This window comes from Myotis daubentonii, chromosome 11 (assembly GCF_963259705.1).
Source record: "Myotis daubentonii chromosome 11, mMyoDau2.1, whole genome shotgun sequence".
In the NCBI taxonomy this organism is placed as follows: Eukaryota; Metazoa; Chordata; class Mammalia; order Chiroptera; family Vespertilionidae; genus Myotis; species Myotis daubentonii.
The window spans coordinates 80,724,659-80,749,783 of record NC_081850.1 but is presented as its reverse complement, the minus strand read 5'-3'; the positions used below and the strand labels follow the sequence as shown (position 1 = coordinate 80,749,783).

The following is a 25,125-nucleotide window of genomic DNA, read 5'->3' as shown; positions in this document are numbered from 1 at the left end:
ACACGGGGAGGAAGCCCCTCCCCCTGCGACCGGACCCCAGCCACACCTTTGCCCCGCGACACGCCCTCCGCCCCGGACGCCTCCCGTCTGAGCCCAAAGTTCACGGGGAAGCCCCAAGCACAGGCTCTGGCACCCAAGTGGGCTCGCCAGTGGGCCCCGGCCAAGGCCCCGGAGGGGACAGCCCTGTGAGGGCCGCCTAAGCCCCACGGCAGAGGGCAGGCTGCCGGGGAAGGCGAGCCCATCAGGGAACCATGGCACCCGGGACCCACACACACTCTCAGCGAGAAACTCAGGACGCGGAAGGTCTTCCTGGCACGTGGCGCCCTCCGTGCCAGCCACCAGGAGGCCACGTCAGACCGCCGGGCCTGGGTGTGCGCCCACAGAGCCCCGGAAGGTCTGCCTGGGTTTCGCTATTCCGTCCCACACCGGATGCGTCTGCGCCCGCCAGGGTCCCCTAAGTCCCCTGTGGGACAAGCGGGGTGCAGCCGCACGACCTCCCTTCCGAACGGAGGGGCTGGCATTTGCCCGGCACCCAGGGGAGATGGAGGCCCAGGGAGAAGGGCCGGGACCAGCTCGCGGGGCTCCATGCTCATGCTCCCCACCGGGAGCTCACCGAGGGCCCTCGGCCCCGGCTGCTATAACGCACAGCCTGCGGGACGCCCTGTCTGCCCACGGGCCCTGGGGGTCTGCCCAGATGCTCCAGGGGGCCTAGGTGGCCGAGTGGCACCCACTTACTTGCCATCCGACAGATTGATGCCCCGGAAGAGAGGGTAGTCTTCCGGCCCCGGCTTCCCTGTGTGGTCCTCGTAGAGGAAGACGGGAGAGCGGCCCATCTCCAGGCCGAGCTGCTGGATGCCCTGTTCGTTGTAGACAGAGACCAGGAAGGCCTGGCTGCCCTTCTTGGCTTTCACAGTGGCTAGGATGGAGAAGTCCTCGGGAAATGCAGACGCTGGGGCAGAGGGCAGAGGGCAGAGGGCAGAGGGCCGTCAGGAAGCTGCCAACCACGCCCAGCCACCACACACCAACCAGGTCAGGGACCTGGCAACCCGGCTGCCAAGGACGGGACCAGCCACCGGCTGCTGACCCGCCCCTGGATCAAACTGTTCCTGCAGCCCCGCTGTCCCCACGTGGCCAAGCCTGACCCCTTCGAGGCTCAGTCCAAATGCAAAGCTAATCGGTCCTTCCAGCTGTGACCCTCCATGCGGCGGGCCCCTCCGTCCCCACCCTGTAACGCATCTGCACATAAGTCCTAGCGAGGGCCCCCAGGATGTGAGCGCCCCGCGGGCAGGGCTGTCTCAGGGCACCTCGAACCCTCTGCAGTGCCCAGAGCTAGGCAAGCAGAGAGCATCTTGTTCAGCGCCCTGTGGGGGAGCGAGGGAGGGCGGGCAGGGGGTCGACTAGAATCGCACTTGCCATTTCCTGGTTGACACGCAAAACAGAGAAAAAGTAGAAAGAAATCAAAAGACGTCCACCCGAATTGCAAAGAAACAAACACAGAAACAAAGAAAGCAAGAACCTGCCCTGTGGATGGGCGGGCAGGCTCCCTACGGCACGGCCAGAGCCCTCTGGGCCGTCACAGCCGGACCCCTGCGGGCCCTGCCCCGCACGCTCCAGACCTCTCTGCACACATGCACACGCACACACGCACACGCACACACACGTGCACACATATATGCACGCACATGCACACACGCACATGTGCATGCACACACGCACACATATGCATGCACACGCACACACAGCACACACACATATGCACCCCTTCCCTTTGGCCAGGCGCCCCATCGACCCTCCTGCCGCCTTGTGCGATTTGCAGCTGTGTGGGGAGCCTGGGGCGCGTGGGCTAACGGATGTGCAGTCCAGCGGCCAGAAGGCTCAGTCCGGTCAGCGCACTTCTCAGCGTGGCCGAAGGCGCGGCGCCCACAGGGGTCCGGCAGACACGCTGCGTGGGGAGGGGACACGCTCAGAGCTACGAGGGCTGTGGGTCGGGCTTAGGGCCTGGAGGAGGAGAGGACCCGTGATCAGCTGCTCCTTTAGGAAAGGAACATGGTCAACCCTACGGCCGGATGGCCAGCCCCACAGGAAGCTGTCTGGGGGTGCCCTCTGCTGGCGGAACGGCCGCGTGGCCTCCGCTTCTGGTCACCGGAGCAGAGTCTGCAGGTGCCAGGCTGGGGGAGGGGACATCCCGGGCGGCCTGAGGGTCACTGGCTGTGGCCTCGCGTCCCCTGGGAGCAGGGGGGCGAGATCTTGCGAGGGAGGGTGGGAACGGGGGGCACCGCCGTTTCAGACACTGAAATCAAGTGTCCCCTGAAGCACCGTGGGGGTTGGAGGCTGAGGCAGAGGCGGGCTCCGCTGGATGCGTGAAAACGAGACCCGAGTTCTCCGTGAGGGCGAGCCCGGCCCTGACAGCGGCCTCCGTCTGCGCTGAGGGTCAGACAGCCCCGAGGCCGGACCCCTGGACCGGGGCGACGGGGCGCCCCAAGGCGGGCTCCGGAAGGGATCTCATCAACCGAAACGACGTCACAGAGCGCTGAGCCGCCGAATGGATCTGAGGGCGGCGGAGGGACAGCGGGGCCACCGCACAGAGCTGGGGGGGGGGCCCCGGAGGCGAAGAGGCGGCCCCTGAAAGAGTGTGTCCCCCGGGGATCCAGCGGGGACGCGGGAGGAGCGGAGACACCGCTGGTCAAGAGAGAGCCCGGCTCTGGGTCAAGGCCACGCTCGAGCCCCAGAAGACGGCCCAGCTACTAACGCTCACCGGCACTTCCACGGCGGCACCTGCCACGGCCCCGGGCCCTCCCCCCGAGTCAGAGACGAGCCCATCCAGGCCGGGAGAGGCTATTGGTCTGCGGCCCGCAGCCCCCTCCAGATAAGCCCGAGCGGCCCACTGGCTCTGGGGCGGGGGGGGGATGCGTATACCACCCACGGCGATGACAGGACAACTCGGGTGCGGTCTCAGCCGCTAACATCACCCCCCCCCGCCCCCCACCCCCGCTCTGGGCAGGTAATTAGCAGTCCAGCTCCGCGCTCCGTGATTGATCCTCATTTAGAGCCCGCTGTCTCTCCGGGAGGTGTGACGTGTGATTCATGCGTCTCTCGGGGTCCCTGCCCCCCATTAAGCTTCTGCCTGGAAGTGCTGCCTTTCCCACGGTCCCGAGGCGTCCCTCCGCGTCCCCCACACCCCCCGCCCCAGGAGCAGCCTCCCCTCCATGCCCTCGGGGCCCGGCAGCCGGGCTGCACAGACAGACACCTGCACCTGCTGGAGGAGGGCAGGGTCCTGGAGGCCCCCCGCCCCCTTCGCTGACATCAAACCCGGCTCATTCCTGGGGCCTCCTAGGAACCCCAGCGCGTTCTCGCCGCTCTGGGACAGAGGCGGAGGGGAGACGCGCTCACACACACACACCCGCGCACCCCGCACCCCCCGCGCACCCCATGCATCTCTCACCAGGATACAGCTGCTTGGTGGGCGCGCTGAGCTGGGCATCCTTCGTGACTCTGTAAGCAACATCCGGGCTCTTGGAGGACCGCCGCGAGGAGCAAAACCCTGTTGTCTTGGTTATGCCGTCGGGCAAGGTGTGAAAATCTAGAACCTTCAGGAGGTCTGCTGGCTGAGCTGGAAGGACAAAGGGGGGGCAGGGGGTTAACCAGGCAGGCAGAGCACCCGGGTGGGGTGGGGAGGGGGGAGGGGGGTGGCTGCACCAGAAGCCCAGTGAGAGCCGCCCTGAAGCCGGGGGGCGGGGGGGGGGTGCAGGGATCCCGCTTTGGAGAGATGCACATCCAGGTGAGCAGTTCCCGTCCCAGGTCCACACCCCCGCAGCCCCGTGTGCTCCGCCTGATGGCCACCCCGTCCCGATCAGAACCGACACCGATCAAAACCGCGTTCCCTCCCAAGTCCCAGTGGGGGGCCAGGGGGGTGCAAGGGCCGGACACGCCAGCCTGGTTCCCAGACGCCGCTCCTCACGGCGCCGGAGAAACCGCCCCAAAGCTCAGCTGGAAGGCGGGTCAGACCCGCTGTGGAGGGAGGGGGGCGGCTGAGCAGGGGCTCAGGCCCGGGACGACCCACAGCTCCCGGAGCCTCACGTGCAACGTCTGCGTGTGGGTGCCTCGGGTGTCTGCAGGGGAGGCCGAGCGCATTTTATTCCCATTGGCACCCAATTAAGAGGCAATTTCCCCACCACAGTTCACAGCAGACCCGGTTCCCATTGGCCCCGGGAGACCCAGGCCTGCGTGCAAGACGGTGCGGAACCACGGGCGAGGGGGGAGCGGGCCCCTGCGCCCCTCCTGGAGGTCCCGGCTCGCGGAGAGGGCAGGGGAAGCTGGCGTCCCACGGAAGCCACGCGCGGACTGCGCAGCTCGACTCTCCCACGACCTCATGCAAAAGACAGCCTCCCTGTGCCCGCCCTCAACAAAACCCTCAGTGTCACGTGGAAAGTTCAACTCCTGTTACCACCACCACCAGGCCCCTCGGAGCCCCGGCTGACAGAGCTCGGGTGCGGCTGTGGGGCCGCCTTCCAGGGCGCAGGGAGTGCCTGTCTGAGATGCAGAGAATGACGCCACCCGCTTGTTTGGGCGCCTGGATCCAGCTGTTCCTGAAGAAGGATCAGGAACCTAAGCTGATGAGTTGTCCTCACGCCTACACCAATTTGCGTTCGATTCGGACACCTGCTACTGAAGGGTGCCCACTGCTTGAGCCAGTGTGCCCCTCGGGGCCTGGCCGCCTTACTGTCCAATGGCCAGCTCACCGCCTTCCTCCCAGGGGGTTATATGCCTGGGACCTCCTCAGGGAGAAGTCCACTTTTTAACAAGGTGACGATCTGGAGGTGAGAAAGGACCCCCATGTCGGTCTCCCGTGGAGCTCAGCACAACCATCGGGGGGGGCGGGGGGGGACAGGTGGTCGTGTGGCCCCACTGTTGTCCAGACAAGACAGACAGGCCCTGGGCCCGAGAGGGCGGTCTGGAGGGGAGCGGGTGCCCGGCCAGGGGGGTCAGTGCCGGCACTGTGGACGGTGCCATCCCCAACCATGACAAGCTGGGAGGGAGGGGCGCACGCAGGCTGGGCAGGGTCCGCGGTGACCGGGTGGAAGGAGGTGAAGCTGCTCTTCCCGGGCACAGAGCACGGCCCAGGGCAGTGCCCGCACGCACCACGCACCCAGGCCCCGGAGCTCCGAGGCCCTGCCTCCAGCGGGAGCATTGCTGCAGCTCAGCTCTGCGCAGTCGTCTGTCACTTTAACCAAGATGCCACAGCCCGGCCGGCGTGGCTCAGGGGTTGAGCATCCACCTAGGAACCAGGAGGTCACAGTTTGATTCCCGGTCAGGGCACAGGCCCGGGTTGTGGACTCCATCCCCAGCGTGGAGCATGCGGGAGGCAGCCGATCAGTGGTTCTCTCTCATCAGTGATGTTTCTCTCTCTCCCTCTCCCTTCCTCTCTGAAATCAATAAAATATATTTTCTAAAAATTAAAAGAGACCAGAAACACTGGACATGGATTTCCCAGGTCCGGAAGGAAATGCCAGGTGGGACGGAGGGAGGGGGCAGTGTGGGGCCAGCGCACGGGGTCGCCGCCTGGCGGCCCCTCTGACCTTCCCGGGTGGCGCCCAGCTCCGACCCAGAGCCCAGCCCCCACGGAGGTGCTCTCAGTCCCTCGCACACGGGTGGCACCGCCGCAGCGCTCAGCCCCAGGGACTCCTCCCTCCGGCCCCCACCTGACACCGGAGGCAGCGCTGGCGCGGGTGCCGGCACAGCCCCAGCCTGGACCGGCCCGTGGGAAGAGACGGCCGTGCCAGCCCTGGCTCACCTGCTGCCGTGACACCGTGCCGAGCGCTGGCTCATCTCTGAGACGCGGCTCCAGGGCCGGCGGCGGCCAGGGGATCGGAGATCCGGGCCTGATGCGCTTCCCAGACGCCAGCCCCATGTTCCTGTCGCTGGCGCAGAGCGGTTTCCCAGGCCCCGGGACTGCTTACAGGCCGCCGCCGCCGCGAGTTGAAAAGGCCGCGGACCTTTCCAGGCCCCGTGCCACCTCCTGCTGGCCAGGGCGCCCGGGCCAGAGCTAAAAGGGTATTTGCATGTTTTATAAAAGGCGTGGCAGGCGGCCGAGGAAGCAGGCTGTCCTGCCCCGGGCGTGGAGCCGCCCGTCAAGGCCGTCTGTCCGCTCCTCCTCCTCCTCCGTCAGGACACAGCCCGTGGGAGACACCAGCGGCCTTGGGACAGCGAGGAGGCCCCCGGCCCAGAGCAGGGCGAGCAGGGCTCTGTCCTCATGCCACGGCCACAGCGACCCTGACGTCGGACAGGAGGGGGCGGGCAGCGGGGAGGCCGGGTGAGGAGTGGAAGGTAGCCGAGCGAGACCGCGTGCGAGAGGCGGCAGGAGGACCCTGGGAAGGAACGCCAGGTGACAGGGTGACACAGGAGCCCCAATGCAGACCGTGGGGCGGGCGGACGGACAGAGGGACGGATCAATCACTCACCACGCAACAACGATCGGCGCCTCACGACCCCCGTTCCCACGACCCCCTCTGCAGTCAGCGGCCTGCGCTCCTCGGAGCCGAGACAGCGGGGCTCCGTGTCCCCCGGGCCTGCCGCCCCTCACCTCACGGCTGCAGGACGCGAGACACTGACCCAGCCACCCGGCCCACAGCACGACCGCCCGTGAGCTGATGGGACCCAGAGTGTGGAACCCAGGGGGAGGACCAAGCCCAGGCCGGTGCCCGGGGGCGCGGCACCCAGCCCTGCCCAGGAGGATGGCCCTCCACAGCGGCCGGCCCGTGGCCGGGCGGCGCAGCGTCCCTCGCTTCGTCCCGGGAAGCGGGCTTGCTGCTGGGGGCTGGCTCGGGCCTCGGCACCCAGGGCAGCTGGGGGAGGCGCGGCTGCTGTCGGCAGGAAGGTGCACTGATTCCTGGGGGTCAGCTCGTCAGGGCGCCCCTCCTCAGTGCTCAGAAGGAACGAGGACCGAGGCCAGGCCCCTCTCAGGCCCAGCAGCCCCTTCCTTTGCGAGTGGGACCCCCACCCCCCTGGCAGCACCCTCCCCCACCCACAGCGGGCAGCCTGCATTCAGGAGGGGACGGAGGAGCGAAGCCGGACAAGCAGGACGAGGGAGGGCCTGGGGTCACCACCTTGAGCTGCGAGTGTGGCCAATGCGACCAGCACCCTGCCAGCCCCCACCCCGAGGGAACACCCAGGAAGGGGCGACCCTGACAAGTGCTGACGTCAGCACCTCCCGGCCCCCGCCCCCGCCCACCCCCCGCCCCGCCCCCAGCCTGGAGCCCAGTGCCAGCCGCAGGGAGGGGGCTTCAGACAAAGGGACTCAGTCCAGGACCCACAGACTGCTCTGCAGGGTTTAATTATTCACCCCAGGGAGGGGCGGGGCCTCCCTCGTGGGCGGGGCTCAGTCCTGGGCAGGTGCCCCAGACCCTGGCAGTGGCCCTGGGTCCTGACAGGCAGGGACAAGGGAATGACGACTTGGGTGGTGCTTCACCTCGTAAATAAGCCTCTCGCCTGGCGCTGGGCAGGAGACGGGCTGCTCCGCGGCCCGGAGTGTGTGTGTGTGTCGGGGGGGGGGGGGGGCGTGGGGGGCGAGAGGCCTGAGGCGTCAAGCTCCGGCCGCCTGCGTACAGGACAACTCTCCCTGCACCTGCCGCTGGTGAGGGCGCCGCTGACACCAGGCCCCACCTGCGGGCGCACCACCTATCCGGGCCACCTGCACCTGGCCTGGCGACCGCCCAGGAGGGAAGAGAGCACTCAACACACACACACACCAAACACACACCACACACACACAACACACACAACACACACCACACACACCACACACGCAACACACACAACATACAGCACACACAACACACACAACACAACACACACAACACACACACACACACACACTGTTACTTCAAAGTCAGCCCTGCCGCCCACGCGGGCTTGCAGAAGGCGGGTGATGGGCAGGGCACTGGGAAGCGCCTGCAGGAGGGGGGAGAAGACAGTTAGGAGCTGCCCAGCCCCCGGGGCCGGCTCAGGTGACCGCCCGCCCAGGACAGCCCTGGGCAGCCCAGCGAGGTGGGTGCTGCAGACCAGACCGCCTCCCCGCTGAGGACTGGGAGGAAATGTCACCCGAGGGCCAAGGGGACCGTCCAACCGGCCGAGCACTGGGTGCGCCCAGCTTCTCGCTGTGTCTTCCCCTGGTTGGTCGTGGGTGCCGTCTGTCTGTCCTTACGGAAACGAATGACATGCCTGTCCCTCCCCCGTCGCTCCTCACAGGCTATGACCACGACAGAACACGGACGAACATGAACCCTGCGGGCACGGAGGCGGCTCAGCGGCTGGGCGGGCGGCTGGGCACAGGTGCTGCCGGTGGGCGCCGGTCCAGGAGAAGAGCCCGCGGTGCTGGGACCAGGTGGCTCATCCCGGCTTCCTCGGGGTAATTTACCTCCTTGTCGGGGAGAAGGGAGGGGATGGCACAGTGCCAGGCCCCGCGATGGGGTGGGCAGTGTGTGTGGCAGGCTCCGCCCGCCCGTCTGCTCCCAGGAGGCCCCGAGGGCGGCTGGCTGCCACCGGGCCAGCCAGGGCCACCAGGGCAGAGCGCCCGGTGCAGAGGGGGGCACCGAGCCGTGCTGGGCGAGGGCAGCATGAGACGGCTGAGGTCAGACTCCCGAGGGCCTGGCCCAGGGGACGGGCAGCTGTCCGTCCGGCGGGCCCTGCACAGGGGCTTCCTCCCTTCAGCCCATCCCCACAGCTCCCGCCTCTCCTCGCTCTCTAAGGATCAGTGGGCAAGGTCCTGGGGGAGAACCGACCAAAACAGGTTCGGCAGGAGCTCCTCTGGCTGCACCTGATGGCACCGTCAGGGCCCTCGGCGCTGAGCAGCCGCCCGGCAGCGGCGGGGTTTCAGCAAGAAAGGGTTTCCTGGCTGCTCTGCATTTCCTTCTTTACACTTTTCTGTAGCTTCTGACACTTCGATGGCGGATGTGTACGCTTTTGTAACCAATTAGCGGGGAAACAGCTGCCATTGCGTCGGCAGGCACCGGATTATATGATCGCCGCGGGCTCCCGGTGCCCGACACTCACAGGCCCGCCGGTCTTTGCCTGGACAGTGGACGGTTGTTAACGGTCCTTATGCAACCGGACCCCTGCACGTCTCAGGAACGCCCACGGTTCCCCGAGTCTGACGTTTGCCGTGGGCCGCCCACGCAAGAGTCCTCGCAGGGCCCCGGGGCCGGGGCCGCGGCCAGGCCACCCTTGCCCTTTGGACAGGAATGCGGGCACCAGGCCGATGTGTGTGCCGCCCGCCGGCCCGGGCGCTGGCCTGCGTCCTCTTAGGAAAGGCGGCTCAGGCTCAGGGGGAAGTGGGCCGGCCGGGCTGGCGGCTCCTCAACGCTCAAAGCCAGTGACGGCCGGGAAGTTACAGGAGGACTTCCCGGTACACTTTCAAGTCCCTGCCAACCCGCCCAAGCGCGTGGCTCCCCCGACAGCCCCAACCGAGGCTCTGCGTCCGAGCCGGCCTCGGGGTGCCCGGGGGAGCCCTGCGGGCCCCGCGCATGCGGCCCTGAAGCTGTTTTGCTCATCACTCATCGCGGGGTGCCAGCAGAGGCCGGGGCTCCGGCCGCTGTCCCGGAGGGACGGTCGCATCGCTTCCCGCAGGACCAAGGCCGTTCCAGGGACTCGCGCTCCGAAGTCGTCAGACGCTCAGCTGCGACCCCACACCAGCTTCATGGGCGCCTGTCACCCCCAAAGGAGGCGCCACCAACCGGCGGCAGAACCCAGCACTGCCCGCCACAAGCCACCCCACCCGCCAGCCGGATTCCTGGACCCGCACTCAGTGGGGTGATGAAGTCCGGTGTCAAGGTGTCCCCGGGGGCGGGGGTAAGGGCTCCCGGGGTTGCCAGTCATGGGCTCGGACCCTCCGCCAGCCCCCGAAGGCTGCTGCACAGGGTGTGGCGCTCCACGGCCCCGTCGCGGCGGCAGAATCCACAGGCCAGAGCCCACTGTGCCGCCCCAGACTCGCGGGCAGGCTGCGGCCCCAGAGAAAGCAGGCCCGGCCCTCCACACCTCGAGAGACCCTCCACAATCTGAGAGACGCTGGGGACAGTGGCGCCGGGCACCCGGGACCCACTCGAGGGACACAGGGTCCCTCCTCCTCATCTACGCACTCACCAGCCTGGGTCTGTGTCCCTTTTCTCTTCATCGAGATGGACCGTGCTCTGAGGAGCACTCCTGACCCTGCTGTCCCGTACCCACACGCCTTGGAGACCGGCCAGCCCAGCCGCGCAGGCCCCTCCCCTCAGCAGCCCGGGCCTCCCTGGCCGCACGGCACTTGTCTGCGTGGCTCTCACCGTGGCACGTGGCTGTGTGAATCGTTGCTCCTCCCGACAGTGCCACGTGACTGTCCGGCCCATCAGCGTCTGCACACGCGTGCCTGTCCATAGGGGACATCCCAACAGGTGGCCGGCGTCTGGCCCGCCTGGCACAGTGCTGTGGACAGTAGGTGCCGGTCTGTGCGCTTCCGGAAGGCGGTCTCTCCACCCAGCCCCTGGCACAGCCGGGCCGGCACCTTCCCCGTGGGGGCTGCCCACCAGCGCGTCTGCCGGGCTCACCAGAAGCGGTATTTTCAGTCCGTTTCCCGCAGGAGCCTCACAGGGCGCCGGCCCGCCCAGGTGCGCGCACGGGGATGGGGTTCGGTTCGGGATCTTCCTTTGTTGCCAGCCTCTCCGAGTTCACACTTACGGACATGGGCGCTGAACTGTGGCCCAGCGAGAACAGGGTGAGCGACGATCCAGGCCCCTTCCCAGCCAGAGCGGTCAGCACGCGGGGGCCATGTCCTGCCCAGGCCAATGGCAGCCCAGCTCCGCCTCCCTTCCCCGCGGAGGCCAGGGGGCGGGGACAGACAGGAGCCCTGAGGCCCGCCGCCCTGATGACGCGGGGATCCCAGGAGGCTCCCGCAGCGGGGCCGCGTCCCACATCAGCGGGACTCCTGCCCGGGCGCCCGAGGAGTGAGACTGTCCTGGGGGCGGGCCCCGGCGGGAAGCATGGTGCACCTGGCCAGTGCCAGGCCGGGTTCTGGGAGCTGAGCCTGCCCAGCTGGCACCGGCCGGCCGAGAAGCGCCAGCCCAAGCCCCCAGGGCGCGGGGAAGACAAACTGGAGAGGAAAGGTCTGGACCACCGAGCGGACGGAGAGCAGTGAGTCGTCAGAGAAAAACGCGCTGCTTCAGCCTGACGTACCCCAGAGGGGTGGCCGCTGAGAACAGCAGATGGTGGCCGTTGGGGCACCGTGGTCCCGGCTGCTTTCCCACTGGAGAATCGGAGCAGCGATATTTTAACAAGCGACTGGAAAGAGACCAGACTCCCCCGTTTCAGAAGGTGGTGTGTGTGTGTGTGTGTGTGTGTGTGTGTGTGTGTGTGTGTTTTGGGCCAAGATACTGACCAGGCCTCAGAGTTTATGGGAAGAGGTGCCTGCCGGGAGCCAGTGCTCTCGCGGGGGCTTAAACTCGGCACAGGGAGGCCAGAGCGTGGGAACCAGGAGGCAGGCGCGGGGAGGGGCTGCCTGCCACAAGGCTGCTGACCGGTGGCACGTGGCCGTGGCCCATGCAGGTGAGAGGGTGGGAGGCGGCAGCCTGGAGCCACCCCCAGGAGTCCCCAGAACAGGGCAGCTCAGGGGAAGGGCTGAGGGTGGAGGCGGGGACTGAGGAGGAGCGGGCGGGGCTGACAGTGTTTGAGGAATTCCACAGCCTGGCTGAGAGTTTCTGGAAGTTATCCACAGGGTAAGATCATTAATCCCCGAGTTCAGGGAGCCTGAGGCGAAAGGGCCTGGAGATTACAGCTAAGGCGCAGGGGCGCCTGGGAAAATGATCTGGAAGAAGAAGGGAGCTGGGGGTGGCAGGCAGATGCACCCGGGAGGCCGAGTCTAAGGCAGCCCGCACCCAGGGGGCCTCGTGCCCGAGCCGGCCACGTGCCCCTGGGACTGCAGGCCCCGGAAGGCAGGCAGGTGCTCAGGCACACACGTCTCACACTCACACCTCGCCACAGGCTGGTCATTAGCTTGGGGTCCCTTGAGAGATCTGGGGGATTCCGACTGCTATGGAGACGAGTGGCCGTCGCCGAGTCCAGGTGGGTGTCATGTGGGACAACCAGCGGAGCCCGGAGCCCACAGACCAGTCCAGCAAGCACTGCAGGCCACCTTCCCGGAGCCAGCGCCCTGACCACAGGCCAGAATGGACGGCCCCGGGCAAATCCTCAGCGTCCGGCCTCCCCCAGCCTCTCCAGGGACATCGAGCCCAGACTACCCACCTCTGCCGCCCCCGGGACAGCCCAGGCTCCGCACGCCTGCCCACCCCGCTCCGGAGAGCCAGCTCAGGCCAGGTCAGCCGACGCGCTCAGAGCCTAGAAAAACCCCAGGTCAACCCCACGGCTGTTACCGAGCCCCCCAAGGCTGCCGGCACTGTGGAGCCCCCATTATCGTGGCAGTCTCTCCACTGGACACAGAAAGGCGCTGAGGAAGACATTTTTGAGGTCCCACCTGAGAGCGCCGCAGCCCCTGGGACCCAGGCCACGCCCGGTTTTCACAATTCCCCATAGAGCTGGGGTGCAGTACCGCTCCTGGCCTCTAGGTGAGCCACTCCCACGCCTGGTCTTGAACTCCGAGGGGTCCACGTCATGACAGTGAACTCTGCCCGCCAGCTAGAAAGGCCGGACCAGCTAGCCAGGCCAAGCCCTAACCCCTGGTGTGAAATAAGTGGGCATTTCCTACGTTTCCCCAGTCGAATCCCTCGGGGCCATGCGGTGGGCGCTGCCCGAGCAGCAACATTTCTGAGGGTTTGACAGTTCTCCGGGACTCAGGGTCCTTTTTAAGGGAAAACCGAGAGCAGAATCCGTGGCGCCTGGTCCTAGGCGAGCCTGCGGGCTCTCCCTGGCCTTTCGGACACGCCGCAGGCATCTGCCTGATGCGAGGACGCGCAGGTTCCGACCCCAGGCCTCAGCCCTGCTTCTCCCGGAGTTTCTTTAGTTTTTTTCTTTTCTGAGATGCTGATGGTTTAAAGATGTGGATCAGGTCTCGGTCCAGCTTCCCGCTAACCCAGCTTAACGCTCAGAGCACCTGGTGGGCTGCTGGGCCCCCCTGCCCTCCGAGGGGGCTCCCCAACACGTCCCCGCCCTACCTGCCAGAACACAGGGCTGCTGGCACCGATCGCACACGTCTCCTTCATCGCGTGTCAGCTGATCGCCAACAGGCCAGACCCACCTGGCCTGAGTCCCTCGCCTATCACTCTTTCCTTCCCCCTAAAATGGAAAAACTGACTCAGACCAGGGCGGCTCACCCCTACACACACACACACACACACGCACACGCACACACGTACACATGCTCACACACTCACACATGCTCACGCACACGCACATGTGCACACTCACACACACACACGTACACATGCTCACACACTCACACACATGCTCACACACACACACATGCTCACGCACACGCACATGTGCACACACGCACATACACACACACGCCGCGTGCAGCTGGACGCAGGCTCCAGATCCGACCCCGAAGATGTCACCTCAGACGTGTGTGGGGGACACTGGGGGGCCCAGGACTCAGGCGGCTTGGAAAGTGGGTACCAACGGACAGGGAGCAAGTGACGGCTTTCTCACGCGGCCAGGCCCAGCGCGCGCACCGACGGGCCCGAGGATACACACAGGGCAGGAGGGCCACCCGTGCAGGGGCAGCCGGTGGATGGCTCTCTCTCATCATTGGTGTCTCTCCTCCCCCCCCCCTCCCTCCCCCCCTCCCTCCCCTGGAATCAATAAAAACAAAAGTGACCGTGTCCCCTCCGAGCGGCCGAGACCCTCACTCAGACGCCAAGCCTCGCGCCCGCTCCCGGGGGAGAGCCCACACGGCCGTGACTCGGGGGCTCCCGGGGGAGAGCCCACACGGCCGTGACTCGGGGGCTCCCGAGGGGGGAGAGCCCACACGGCCGTGACTCGGGGGCTCCCGGGGGAGAGCCCACACGGCCGTGACTCGGGGGCTCCCGGGGGGAGAGCCCACATGGCCGTGACTCGGGGGCTCCCGGGGGTAGAGCCCACACGGCCGTGACTCGGGGGCTCCCGGGGGGGTAGAGCCCACACGGCCGTGACTCGGGGGCTCCCGGGGGGAGAGCCCACACGGCCGTGACTCGGGGGCTCCCGGGGGGAGAGCCCACACGGCCGTGACTCGGGGGCTCCCGGGGGGAGAGCCCACACGGCCGTGACTCGGGGGCTCCCGGGGGGAGAGCCCACACGGCCGTGACTCGGGGGCTCCCGGGGGGGTAGAGCCCACACGGCCGTGACTCGGGGGCTCCCGGGGGGAGAGCCCACACGGCCGTGACTCGGGGGCTCCCAAGGGGGTAGAGCCCACACGGCCGTGACTCGGGGCTCTCCTGTGGGCTCCGAGGGCCCGGGTTTTCTCGTATTTATTTATTTTGCTAATCCTCACTCAAGGACATTTTCCCCCACTGATTTTTAGAGAGAGTGGGAGGGAGGGAGGGAGGGAGGGAGAGGAAGACAGAGAGAGAAAATTCAATCTGAGAGATGTTGCCTCCCACACACATCCTGAGCAGGGGCCAGGGATCAAACATGCTACCCAGGTACGTGCCCTTGACTGGGAATCGAACCCGAGACCCTTCGATGCGTGAGCCGACGCTCACCCACTGAGCCACACTGGCCTGACAGGGGCCTCAGGTTTCTTGCCTGTAAAAGGCTGTGACACCTCTCACCTTGGGAAGATGTCGTCAGGATAAAAGAGTATGTGAAATGAAAGCACTAAGGGTAAGTAAAAGGGAGGGAGGAGGAGGGGAGGAAGGAGGGAAGGAGGGAGGGAGGGAGGGAGGGAGGGAGGGAGGGGAGGGGCCCAGAGAATCTTATTCTTTCCTTCAACCCCACTGTCCCTCGTGTGTCATATGCTCTTCCTACTCTATTTCACATTTCAGCCGTTAGACTCAGCAGAGGCCTGGGGGAGTGCCGGACCCCAGGGCCCACCCGGTGCCCGGCCACCCCTCACCCCCCGGCCGGGGCCCGACCACCCCTCAGCTGGCCCCCACCTGAGCACACAGTGGTGGGTGGGCCTGGAGCCTGCAGGACAGTCAAGGGGACCCCTGCCCTCACTTCCCAGCTCTCCAGGCTGCAGCGGAGCCCCCACCATGTGCCTGCAGCCCTTGCAAAACAGCCTTCCCAGTGTTTGTAAACCCTGCCGCGGGCCAGGCAGCTGTTAGCAATCGGCAGCCCTGCCCCAGAAGGGGCGGTGGGAGCCTGTCCCCAGGAGGGCCGCGCTGCAGGGCGCGTGAGGACAGGCCGACTGGGGGGTGGAGGGAGGCCTCCTCCTGAAGCTGGCTCCCCCACCGCCCAGCCGGGGGCAGAGACCTCACCCACAGGCAGGAGAGGAAAGCCGCAGCACCCCCGCTTCTTGAAGGGGGGCCCCCTCTCTGCCCTCCTGGCTCCTTCCTGGTAGGTGCCCTCCCCACATCATCCAGGCTGAACCCTGCAGGCTGTTCCAGAGGAGGGAGGAGGGTCCTGCAGGGACCTCTGCTCTCTTTGGTCTCAAGAGCCTCCTGCCTGAGCACAGGGGCAACACTCACAGTGCTGACACTCCGCCCCGCCCACACGCCTCGCTCCGCCCACCCACGGCTCCGCCCACACTCCTCGCTCCGCCCACACACGGCTCCGCCCACACGCCTCGCTCCACCCACACGCCCCACCCCGCCCACACACGGCCCCCGCCCCTTCTCGGCCCCCCGCCCCTTCTCCTTGCTGGCACCACCACACTGAGTGCCCAGGATGCGCCCTAGGTTCCCAAAGTGCAGGTGAGGCCCAGCCACTAACCAAGCGGCTTTCTGTGCTAAAGGGCCATTCTGTAAACTGTGAACCTGAATCACAATAATTCCGTGGGAAGCCGGACATGCAGGAATCCTGTTTCTGCACTTCCGCCCCAGGAGGCGCTCCTGGCCCCGCCTCCTCCAGGGAACCCCTTCTCAAGGTGGGAGAAGGCGCAATGTCCCTCAGTCCTTCTCTGCGTGACACCAGCCGGGCCCGGGCGCTCTCTGTCAGAATAAAGAAGAGCAGCCGAGAAAGGCTGGCACGGAGGCTGTGGCCTCGGCCTCCCGTCCCAGGAGGACGGGCCAGGAACGGCACAGGCGAGGAAACCGGGGCCCTCGCATCTCAGACTCTCCCCAAAGAAAACAGAAAGGGGGGAAGCAAAGGAAGAAAACTAACAGTAAACACGGACCCCAGCAACCTCACCCCCTAAGACTATCCAGATGGGAGAGAGCGTCGCCCTAAAGGGCCCCTTGCAAACAGTGCTCAGCCCCCCAAATCAGACTGGACTCGGGGCGCAGGGCTGTGAGGCAGCGTCTTTCCTGCGCCCGTCCATCTCGCTGCGCCCCCTGTTGAGGGCTCTGGGCCAGCCAGCTCTCGCCACGCCACTGACCCATGTGGGTCAGGGCCCAAGTGCCTCACTGCCCCCCCCCCCCAAGAACCCACAGCGGAAAAAGCTGCTCTCATCCCTGGGGAGTGGGGGGGGGGGGTGCGCATCTTTCTGAAGCACAGGCCCCTGGCTGCCCCGGGGACCTCCCTCCGCAAAGGCTGAGGCTGGGAAGCCCCTCCCCAGCTCTGCGGGCGGCTGGCCTCAGTGTCCTGATGGTAATGACCTGGCGGAGGCGGAGGCGGAGGCGGCTGCCGTTCCTCCCGCCAGCTGGGCCCGCAGAGCCTGCACCCGCGTGTCTGCAGGATGAACACCCACCTGGCCCAGGCTGGAGTGAGGACCACGAGCACGGCCCAGGCAACAGGCACGGGAGCCAGAGGACGTGCACACGGGAGAGTGCCAACTCCCGAGGGATCTCGAAGCCACAGGCCCTGGCCAAGCAGGCTCAACTCAATTGGCCAGCGCCCATGTGTTGGCAGTTACCGCCCTCTGATTGGCCAGTGCCCACTGATGCTTTTGATTGGCCAGCGCCCCACTGATGCTGGCAGTTGCCTCCCTCTGATTGGCCAGTGCCTACTGATGCTTTTGATTGGCCAGCGTCCCACTGATGCTGGCAGTTGCCTCCCTCCGATTGGCCAGTGCCCCACTGATGATGGCAGTTGCCTCCCTCTGATTGGCCAGTGCCCACTGATGCTGGCAATTGCCTCCCTCTGATTGGCCAGTGCCCCATTGATGCTGGCAGTTGCCTCCCTCTGATTGGCCAATGTCCCCATTGGTGCTGGCAGTTGCCGCCCTCTGATTGGCCAGTGTCCCATTGATGCTGACAGTTGCCTCCCTCTGATTGGCCAACATCCCCCATTGATGCTGACAGTTGCCTCCCTCTGATTGGCCAATGTCCCCATTGGTGCTGGCAGTTGCCTCCCTCTGATTGGCCAACGTCCCCCATTGGTGCTGTCAGTTACCTCCGTATGATTGGCCAGAACCCCTTTGGGAGCTGGCAGGTGCCACCCTGTGGGGCTTCCTCAGATTGGCCAGTGGCATGCCCTACCTGCCTCCCTACCTCCTCCCACTCTGCTTCACTGGACACAACTACCTGTTCAGGGATCTGACGCCCCCACTGCCCCGGAAGCTCCTGTAGGGCCGGACGGCACCCTACTGCTCGCCTGGGCACCTGCTGCCCGAGCCCAGCACAGACCTGATGAGGCAGAGGTGCCCAAATGGTTCACACCTGGCTCCTGCCCCTCCCAGGCCTCCCAAGGCCGCCTCCCCTGTGCTCCCTGGGGACCCTCTGCAGGGAAGAGACTCGAGGCGCTCAGATCACCGCCCTGGGCCACGTGCCCCTCGGTTACCCGTCGCTGCCGCCGCCACAGAGGGAGCACAATCATGCCCACCTTCCACGGAGGCTGAAACGCTTTCACTGTGAGAGCACCATGTTTTCAATGCAAGGGCCAGAGTCTTCACATTTATTTATGTCTATTGATCTCAGAGAGAAAGGGAGAGAGAGAGAGAGAGAGAGAGAGAGAGAGAGAGAGAGAGAGAGAGAGAGAGAAACATCAATGATGAGAGAGAATCATCAATCGGCTGCCTCCTGCACGCCCCACACTGGGGCTCGAGCCCCCAACCCGGGCCTGTGTCCTGACCGGGAATTGAACCACGACTTCCTGGTTCATGGTCAACACTCAACCACTGAGCCACACCGGCCAGGCCAGATCACACTGCTACACACACACACATTTCGAAGTAATTTTGTGGCATTTATTTTTTCAAAAATAGAGATGTTATTAGAATCCCTGTGGCCAAGGTGCTGGCGGGGAAGAAGAGCATTACCCCCAAATTACACAGACCCAGGAAACAAAAGAGGGGGGCCCCCCTTCCCGCGCAGACACACAGCAGGACCGGCGGGCTCTGGCCAGTGGAGTCCTGAGCAATGAAGTCTGGAGAAAAGTGGGTCAGACTGCGGTTCCGTGTCTCAGGCCTGAGTCACCGTGAGTGGCAACACTGACTCCCGTGTGGGGTCATTACTGAGGGGGGAACCTGCCGGAAAATCCAGGGGGGGGGGTCGAAGCTGACGAGATGGCTGCTCAGGCCCTGTGCCGTGTCTAACGAGGTTCCCCCATCACCCAGGCCACGAATCCGCACACACCCGTCCACCCACCCATCCGCCCCACAGCCTTCCCGCCAGCGCCCGGGACGCGCCCTCCAACGTGTCAGTCATCACCTTGGGCATGTCCGGGAGGCCGGGTCCATTCCCATGCCTGGACCCCAATTCATCCCTGTCAAGTAGAGGAGGCCCGAGGAGGTCAGGGAGGGGTGTGGACAACATGGCGCGCCCACCTCTGCCCACGGACGCGCCCCCCCCCGCCCGGGCTCAGAACCTAGAAATCACAGTGAGGGGTGCGATAAACTCACCCCCGGGGACCCCGTCTGTGTCGCCTCTTCTCGTCCTCACTCCGTGCAGGAGGCACCGGCGTGGCTGCCCATCAGACAGGAGTGACCGCGGCCGGTCCTCGAGCAGAGCCAGGCGCTCAGCCCGGCCCCGGCCCTGCCCTGCGCTGCCTGGGGCCCAGAGAGGACGTGGCAGTGCTCACGGGTTTCCTCTGTGCTTCCTACACATGACGCGCTGAACGCTCACGAAACCCTCCGGGAAGTCCAGTCATCACCCCCTTCTTACAGAGAGGGAAACTGAGGCACAGGCCGCTCCATGTGCAGCCAGTGGGAGGGCCCCAGGACCTGAACCTGGCCGCCTGCCCCTGACCATGGCCGCGCCCTGGGCTTGTGCCGCACCCGTGGCGGTGGCGGCTCTGCCCAGGAGAAGGGCCCTGCCAGCCCCACCCCGGGGACCTCAGGGTCCCCAGCTGGGCCAGAACCCTTCAGACTAGCATGTGGCCAAGTGCTGACACCAGCAAAGCGGGTTAAATGGGGAATATAAATAGAGGGAGGCAGAAGCCATAATAGGGCATTGCCTCCTGTGAGTAAAAAAAGACCCGACAAATTATCGGATCCAGCTGGCCCAGCGGGCCCTGCGGCCTGGGGGTGGCCAGCAGGCTCCCCGGCCACGTTTCATCCGGCGTCACCCACACGGCGGGGCGGGCGTGGTAACAGCAGAAATGGTGTCTTGACGTGAACTCCCCAGACAGCAGGCCCCGCCCGCAGGAGCCCCTCACGAGACAGTGTGCACGCGTGTGCACGTGCCTGGACGTGTACGCTCGTCTACGTGTATACACACACACACACGTGGGTCCACGCGAACCGCATATCCATCCACACATGCACGTGCTCACACACACAACCTCACACAGGTTTGCAAAGCGTTTCCGCCCGTGTTGCCTCGCGTGGCCTGGATGGGACCCAGAGGAAGCAGGCCCGCCAGGCAGACGGGGCCGAGGTCCGGGAGGGAGAGGCGGACCCGGTCGGCATGCGGGTGGCAGAGCCCTCGGGGTCTCCCTGGCGACCGGAGTCCCTGAGGACACTTACACGGGTGGAAAGAAGACGTGGCAGCACTGTGCCTTCTGCTTTGGCAAAAACGTCACCAAAACCAGGGCCAGGTGCTCACCGCCCGCCCGCCCGCCCGCCAGGCTCCACGGCGCTTCCAGGTGTGGCCCCGATCCGTCTGCACAGCCAGCCCTCGGACGGAGGGAGTCATCCATCTCCCCTTCTCTGGGGGGAAGGCGGAGGCCCAGAGCCGGCCCCGCCCGCCAACCCGCAGGGCTCTCAGAGAGAGAAAGTCAGTTTGCACTCTCTCAGCTGCCCACGCGGCCCACACTGCCCTGGGGTTTGCCAAGGATGCTCCCCCACACCCACAGCCTGTTGCCCAGCACAGGGGCCCCCACTCCCAGCCAGGCTGTGAGCGCCCGTCAGTCTGTCTGCAGAACCCCCAGCCTCACGTGCCGGGCAGAGAAAGGGTAGGGACCCCAGGTCTCCCACTGTCCCCCTCGGGGACTCCCTCTTCCTCACAGCAGCCGCCTCTGCTGGCCCGGCACTCCCGGGACAAGCCTGGTGCTGGGGACGCCCCGCTGGCCTAGTCACTGAGGGGCTTTCCGGCCGGCTGGGAGCTGCAGGGCCCCCGGGAGAGCCTGCAGCAGGGCCCATGTCCCGCCAGGAAGGAGGGGCCAGACTAAACCCGAGAGAGACCGGGCACCTGCTAGGCAGCGCTTCGGTGCATTTCTGAGATAACAGGAAGGGGAAGGTGAGGAGGGGAAGGCCCAGTGTAGCGTCACCTCCTCCAGGAAGCTTCCCCAGATCTCCCACTGCAGCCGACCCTCCCGGCTGCTTTAAGGGACGCTGGGCATGGAAGTGGACATGAAGTGAGTGGGTCCATGTGCACCTCCCCTCTGACTGTGAGCTCCTGGAGAGGCCCTGCCACCTCACCTCTATCTCCCCGTGACCCCCAGGCCAGGCCGGGGTGCAAGACAACATCCTTTGGGGGCAGAAGGCCATGCAGGCGGGAGGAGGGCCTGGTTAAAGGCAGGCTGGAGGCTGGAGGCTGCAGGCAGCTGGAACAAGCCAGTCTCAGCCTCTTAGAGCCCCAGTCAGCGCCTCCCTGACCGAAAGCTGGTGAGGGTCCGAGGAGATGATGTGGGCAGGGGGCTCAGCAAACTCCTCACAATCGTTCCCATGTGCGATGGTCTCCCCGGAGGCAGGAACCCCGCCCGCTCCTTCCAGGAGAACCCAGCGCCTCCGGGGTCTGGTGACTGATCCCTGACCCTCCCGGGCTCAGAGCCAGCCTGCGCCCCGTCACTGTGAGAGCAGTGGGTGCCTGTTCCCCAGGGACCCGGGGAGGAGGCAGGGACAATGGGAGAGGCGGGGCAGGCAGCATCAGCTGTGCTGGGCTACGGGTGTGGCCGTGGTGAGAATCCAGAAATATCTGAAGGGTGGGGTCACGGGCGGGCTCCGGCCAGCACCCCAGGGACCGCCCTGGGACAGAGCATCAGAGAAGGGGCCGCCTCGGCCAGGGGAGCGATGCCCGCCCGGCCACTGCTGGTGGCCACAGCCGCTGGGCAGTGACCACAGCGCCAACCCCTCCAGCCACCGCAATCTGGAGCAGATGAGGGCAGGACTTGGCTCCGGGCGCCGCCCACCGACTGTTCCTTTATGGGGAGGAGAAGGGGGTGTCTCCAGCCAACTTGATTGAGTCAGAGGAAATTTAACCCTTTGATCTCGGTCAAGTCCCACCAAACTTGGACGATTCTTCCCACAAATTATTGCAAGAAGCGATCACGTGACCGGGGCCGGCGAATGCCGTGCGGAGGAGATGACCTCAATTTCCAAATATTGGGGTCATGTTTCATTTCACAGACTCTCCTTTGCCCGTTACAATGTTAAACGGCCCCAAATGCAATCTTAATAACTTTTCATTCCTGCACACACTCGGCCAAGGAGAAGGGAGGAAAGGGAGCCGTGTCCAGAGACAACGCAGAAAACATCTGGCGCACCTCAACACGGGCGAAGGCGAGGCGCTGGCCCGTGACCCCTCCCGCCTCCGGCCACGCACTGAGGACGGCTCCAAAGGGTCCCACCCTGGGCGGCGTGGCGAACCCGCCAGAGAAATGGCTCCTTCACACGCTTCGAACATCTCTTGGACAAAAGCAAACGCCCGGCCCCACGGCCAGGGCCCAGTTCCAGGCTCCGGCCTCCAGGGCCGCCCCTCAGCTTGGAAGGGGAATCGGAGAGGAGGCAGGGGAGACGGGCAGGGGGCAGGGATGGGAGCGAAGAGCCAGCCCCGAGCCCGGGCACACGCCTGCTCTGCACGCTGCCCAGCCAGCGCCCACAGCAGCTTTTTGGGGTGGCCGCTCCCCGGAGCTCCCAAGAGAAAGGACATCAGAGGGGATGGGACAGGGCCAAGTCCCCTGAGCACATCCCCAACCCACTGAACACCCCTTTCCTGGAGGCCGCTACTGCCCCCCACATCCAGGCACCACGGTGGCCGCCCAGGGGTGGGACCCCAGGTCCCAGCACCAAGCAGGCCCCCCTCCCCCAGCCCCTGACTCCTGCTCACCCGCCTGGGCCCACAGGCACTCCCTGTGCCAGGAAAGGGGGAAGAATCGCTTCATTGGCAAGTGAAACATGGAAACTGACTCTTCCCACACATCTTCAGGCCAGGAAGCAGGGGAGAGGGGAGGGCGGGCTGTCCCCTGAGCCCACGGCCCCTTCCCTCTGCCTGTCAGCCTTCCCAGCAGCTGGGAGCCGGCTCTCCCCCATGTCAGTGGGGACCTGGGGGACTTCCCGGGGTCTTGGGCACCAGCGATTGAGGGTGTGAAGACCCAGGTCCCAGGCATCCGCCAGAGGTGATGCTCAGAAAGTCACTGTCCAATCAGGAGTCCGGCCGGAGCCGCCAGGAGTCCAGCTTCAGTGCAGCTCCCAGGAGAGGCGCCTTGTAAGGGCAGACCTCGCCCTTGGGGAGCCTGAGAGCACCATGTAGCCGCTCCGCATCCAGCCAAGACCACGCCTGGCCTTGCTCCACGACCCCGTCCCTGGGGGCAAACCCAGGAAAAACTGCCTCCCGGGAGGAGGGGGTTCAGGGTGGGATTGGGATTAGGGGCAAGGATGGCGACCCCTCCCCACCCCCTCCCCTAGGGCTCTCAGGACCACCGGGGCCTTAGTGCCAGGACGGCCAGAGCCCAGCCCCTGGGGAGGCAGAGCCAGCCGGGTCTGAGGCAGAGGGAGAGCGGCTGGGGCAAGAGCAGGGCTGGGGCTCAAGCTTCCGGGATCCCCACCAAGGCCCCCACCCCAAGAATGGACAGACTGTGACTCTAGGGGGCGACCCTTCCCGGTTTTCAGGAGAGGAAGTTCTGCAGGCCCCACGGCTGGGATGCTGGGATGCGGGGCAGAGACTGCAAAGTTTCTAGACAAAAGTGTGCCGGCCTCCGGGGCAACCCCCTGGCGGATCCCACGTGCAGCCGCCCGGCGCGCGGGGCAGCCCCACCCGGCCTGCGCCACGGCGCGGGGGGGAATGCGGCGCGTCTCCCTCTCCGGGGCCCCCAACTAATGGCATTCGGAGTCTCGGCCGTGCATTCCACAGCCGAGGGGGACCCGTGCAAGCGCGGGGGAGGCCCCGGCCGGCGCCGGGGTGACAGCCGCACCCGCCGCGCGCATCCTGCAGCCCCGCCAGCGGCCCTGCGCCCCCCGCGCCCCGTCGCCCTTACCTGCGCGGCTCGGGGGCGGCGCCCACAGCAGCAGCAGCAGCAGCAGCGGCAGCGGCGGCGGGAACAGGAGCGGGGCGCCCGGACGGAGCGGGCTGCGCGCTTTCCAGCGGGTGTGGACGTCCATGCCGGCGGGGCGCGGGCGGGGCGCGCGGGGACACTCGGGGCGCGGGCTCGGCGGGGCAGTCCGGCCTCAGGAAGTCATGGGGAGCGGCGCCGGCCCGGTCTTTGTGGCGGCGGCTCTCTGGCGCGGGTGGCGGGCGCGCTCGCCCACGGGCGGGAGGGCTCGACCTTGGCCCGCGGGGCGGCCGGGACCCCGCTCGGTTCGCTCGCCCTCGCCTCCTCCAGCTCCTCCAACTCCCGCTCGGCTCCCTGGTCGCCGCCGCCCCGCGACCCGTTCTCCGTGGGCGCTGCGCTCGAGGGAGGCCGTGCGCCAGCCGCGGGGACCGGAGTGCGGACCTCTCCGGGGCGCGCAGCACTTTTCCCCGGTCCGCCCGCCCTCGCCCGGGACGGACCGCGGAGGCTGTCGCTCCTCGGCGCCCGCAGCCAATCAGAGCCCGGCGCTGAGCTCGGCCCGGCCGGCCCCCGCTTCCCACTGGGCGCCGCGGGCCAGGGGGCGGGGACAGCGGCCGGGCCGGCGAGGAAGGGGCTGGCCCGGGACGGCAGCGGACGTGGGGCGGGCGCGGCGCCCCCATCCCTCGGCGCGCGGAGGGGCGCGGGCCGGCCTCGGAGCCCCAGGCCCACCGGCTCCCACGCTTCCTGCCCCGGGTGCCCGCCCCTGGCCGACTTCCAGGAATCCGCGTGGAGGGGCCCGCGTTTGATCGAACAAGGAGGAAAGTTGCGGCTCGCCCCGCCGGACGGCTCTTGTCCGCGGGGGAGCCCAGAGCTCCTCGTCTGGGTGGAGACAACTTCCAGTCCAGCCAGACGGGGCGCCCAAGCCTGCAGCGGGACGGGACCGCCCCGCCTCCCCCGAGGGCAGCTTGGACCCGGAGTCCCCTGAGGGTCTCACCTCCCAGGAGGCCTCCACGCTGCACATCTGGGTTAGGAAGCCGGGAAGCTGGGCCCGCACCCCGCACCCCGCACTCCCCACCTCACTCAGCCGGCCGCCCCCTTGGAGCTGCCAGCAGGCCAGGGAGTGAGGGGCCAGGATCCGGGGGCCGCTGCGAGCGCTGCCTCTCTGCCTTCCCGTCTCTGAGCCCCGTGAGGTCTCCCTCCAGCAGGCCCGCCAGGCTCCGGGGTGGGCAACCTCCCATCACCCTCCCATCACCCTCCCATCAGGCCCAGGGAGCCTCCTGGCCCGGCTGCAGCTGCGGAAGCAAAACGAGGAGGAGTGAAGTGAGGGGGCTTCCCCCACCTACACCACCCCGTCCCCTTTGCACAGACAACCCAGCCCTTGATGCTGACCCGGGCGGGACCCCAGCCCTGTCTCCTGTCACCTCTGCAGCCTCAGCGTGAGAGTCCTCCAGCCCCTTCCATTCCCATCACCCGGGACCTGACAGGAGGGGGCACGGAGGGGAGGCTGCTGGTGGGACCTGCAGGTCAGGCGCACATCCCTCTGCC

At 66.6% G+C, this 25,125-nt stretch overlaps 1 protein-coding gene across 1 annotated transcript in view; it reads right to left on the bottom strand.

Annotated features, from left to right (window-relative positions):
* The window catches only part of COL5A1 (collagen type V alpha 1 chain), a 94,828-nt gene extending 70,792 nt beyond the window's left edge, over positions 1–24,036 (bottom strand). Inside the window, 3 exon segments of the mRNA XM_059658474.1 lie at positions 736–949; positions 3,443–3,610; positions 23,569–24,036. Coding sequence (XP_059514457.1) covers positions 736–949; positions 3,443–3,610; positions 23,569–23,692 — 506 coding nt within the window. The 5' untranslated portion in view covers positions 23,693–24,036.
* Between the last annotated feature and the right edge of the window lie 1,089 nt (positions 24,037–25,125).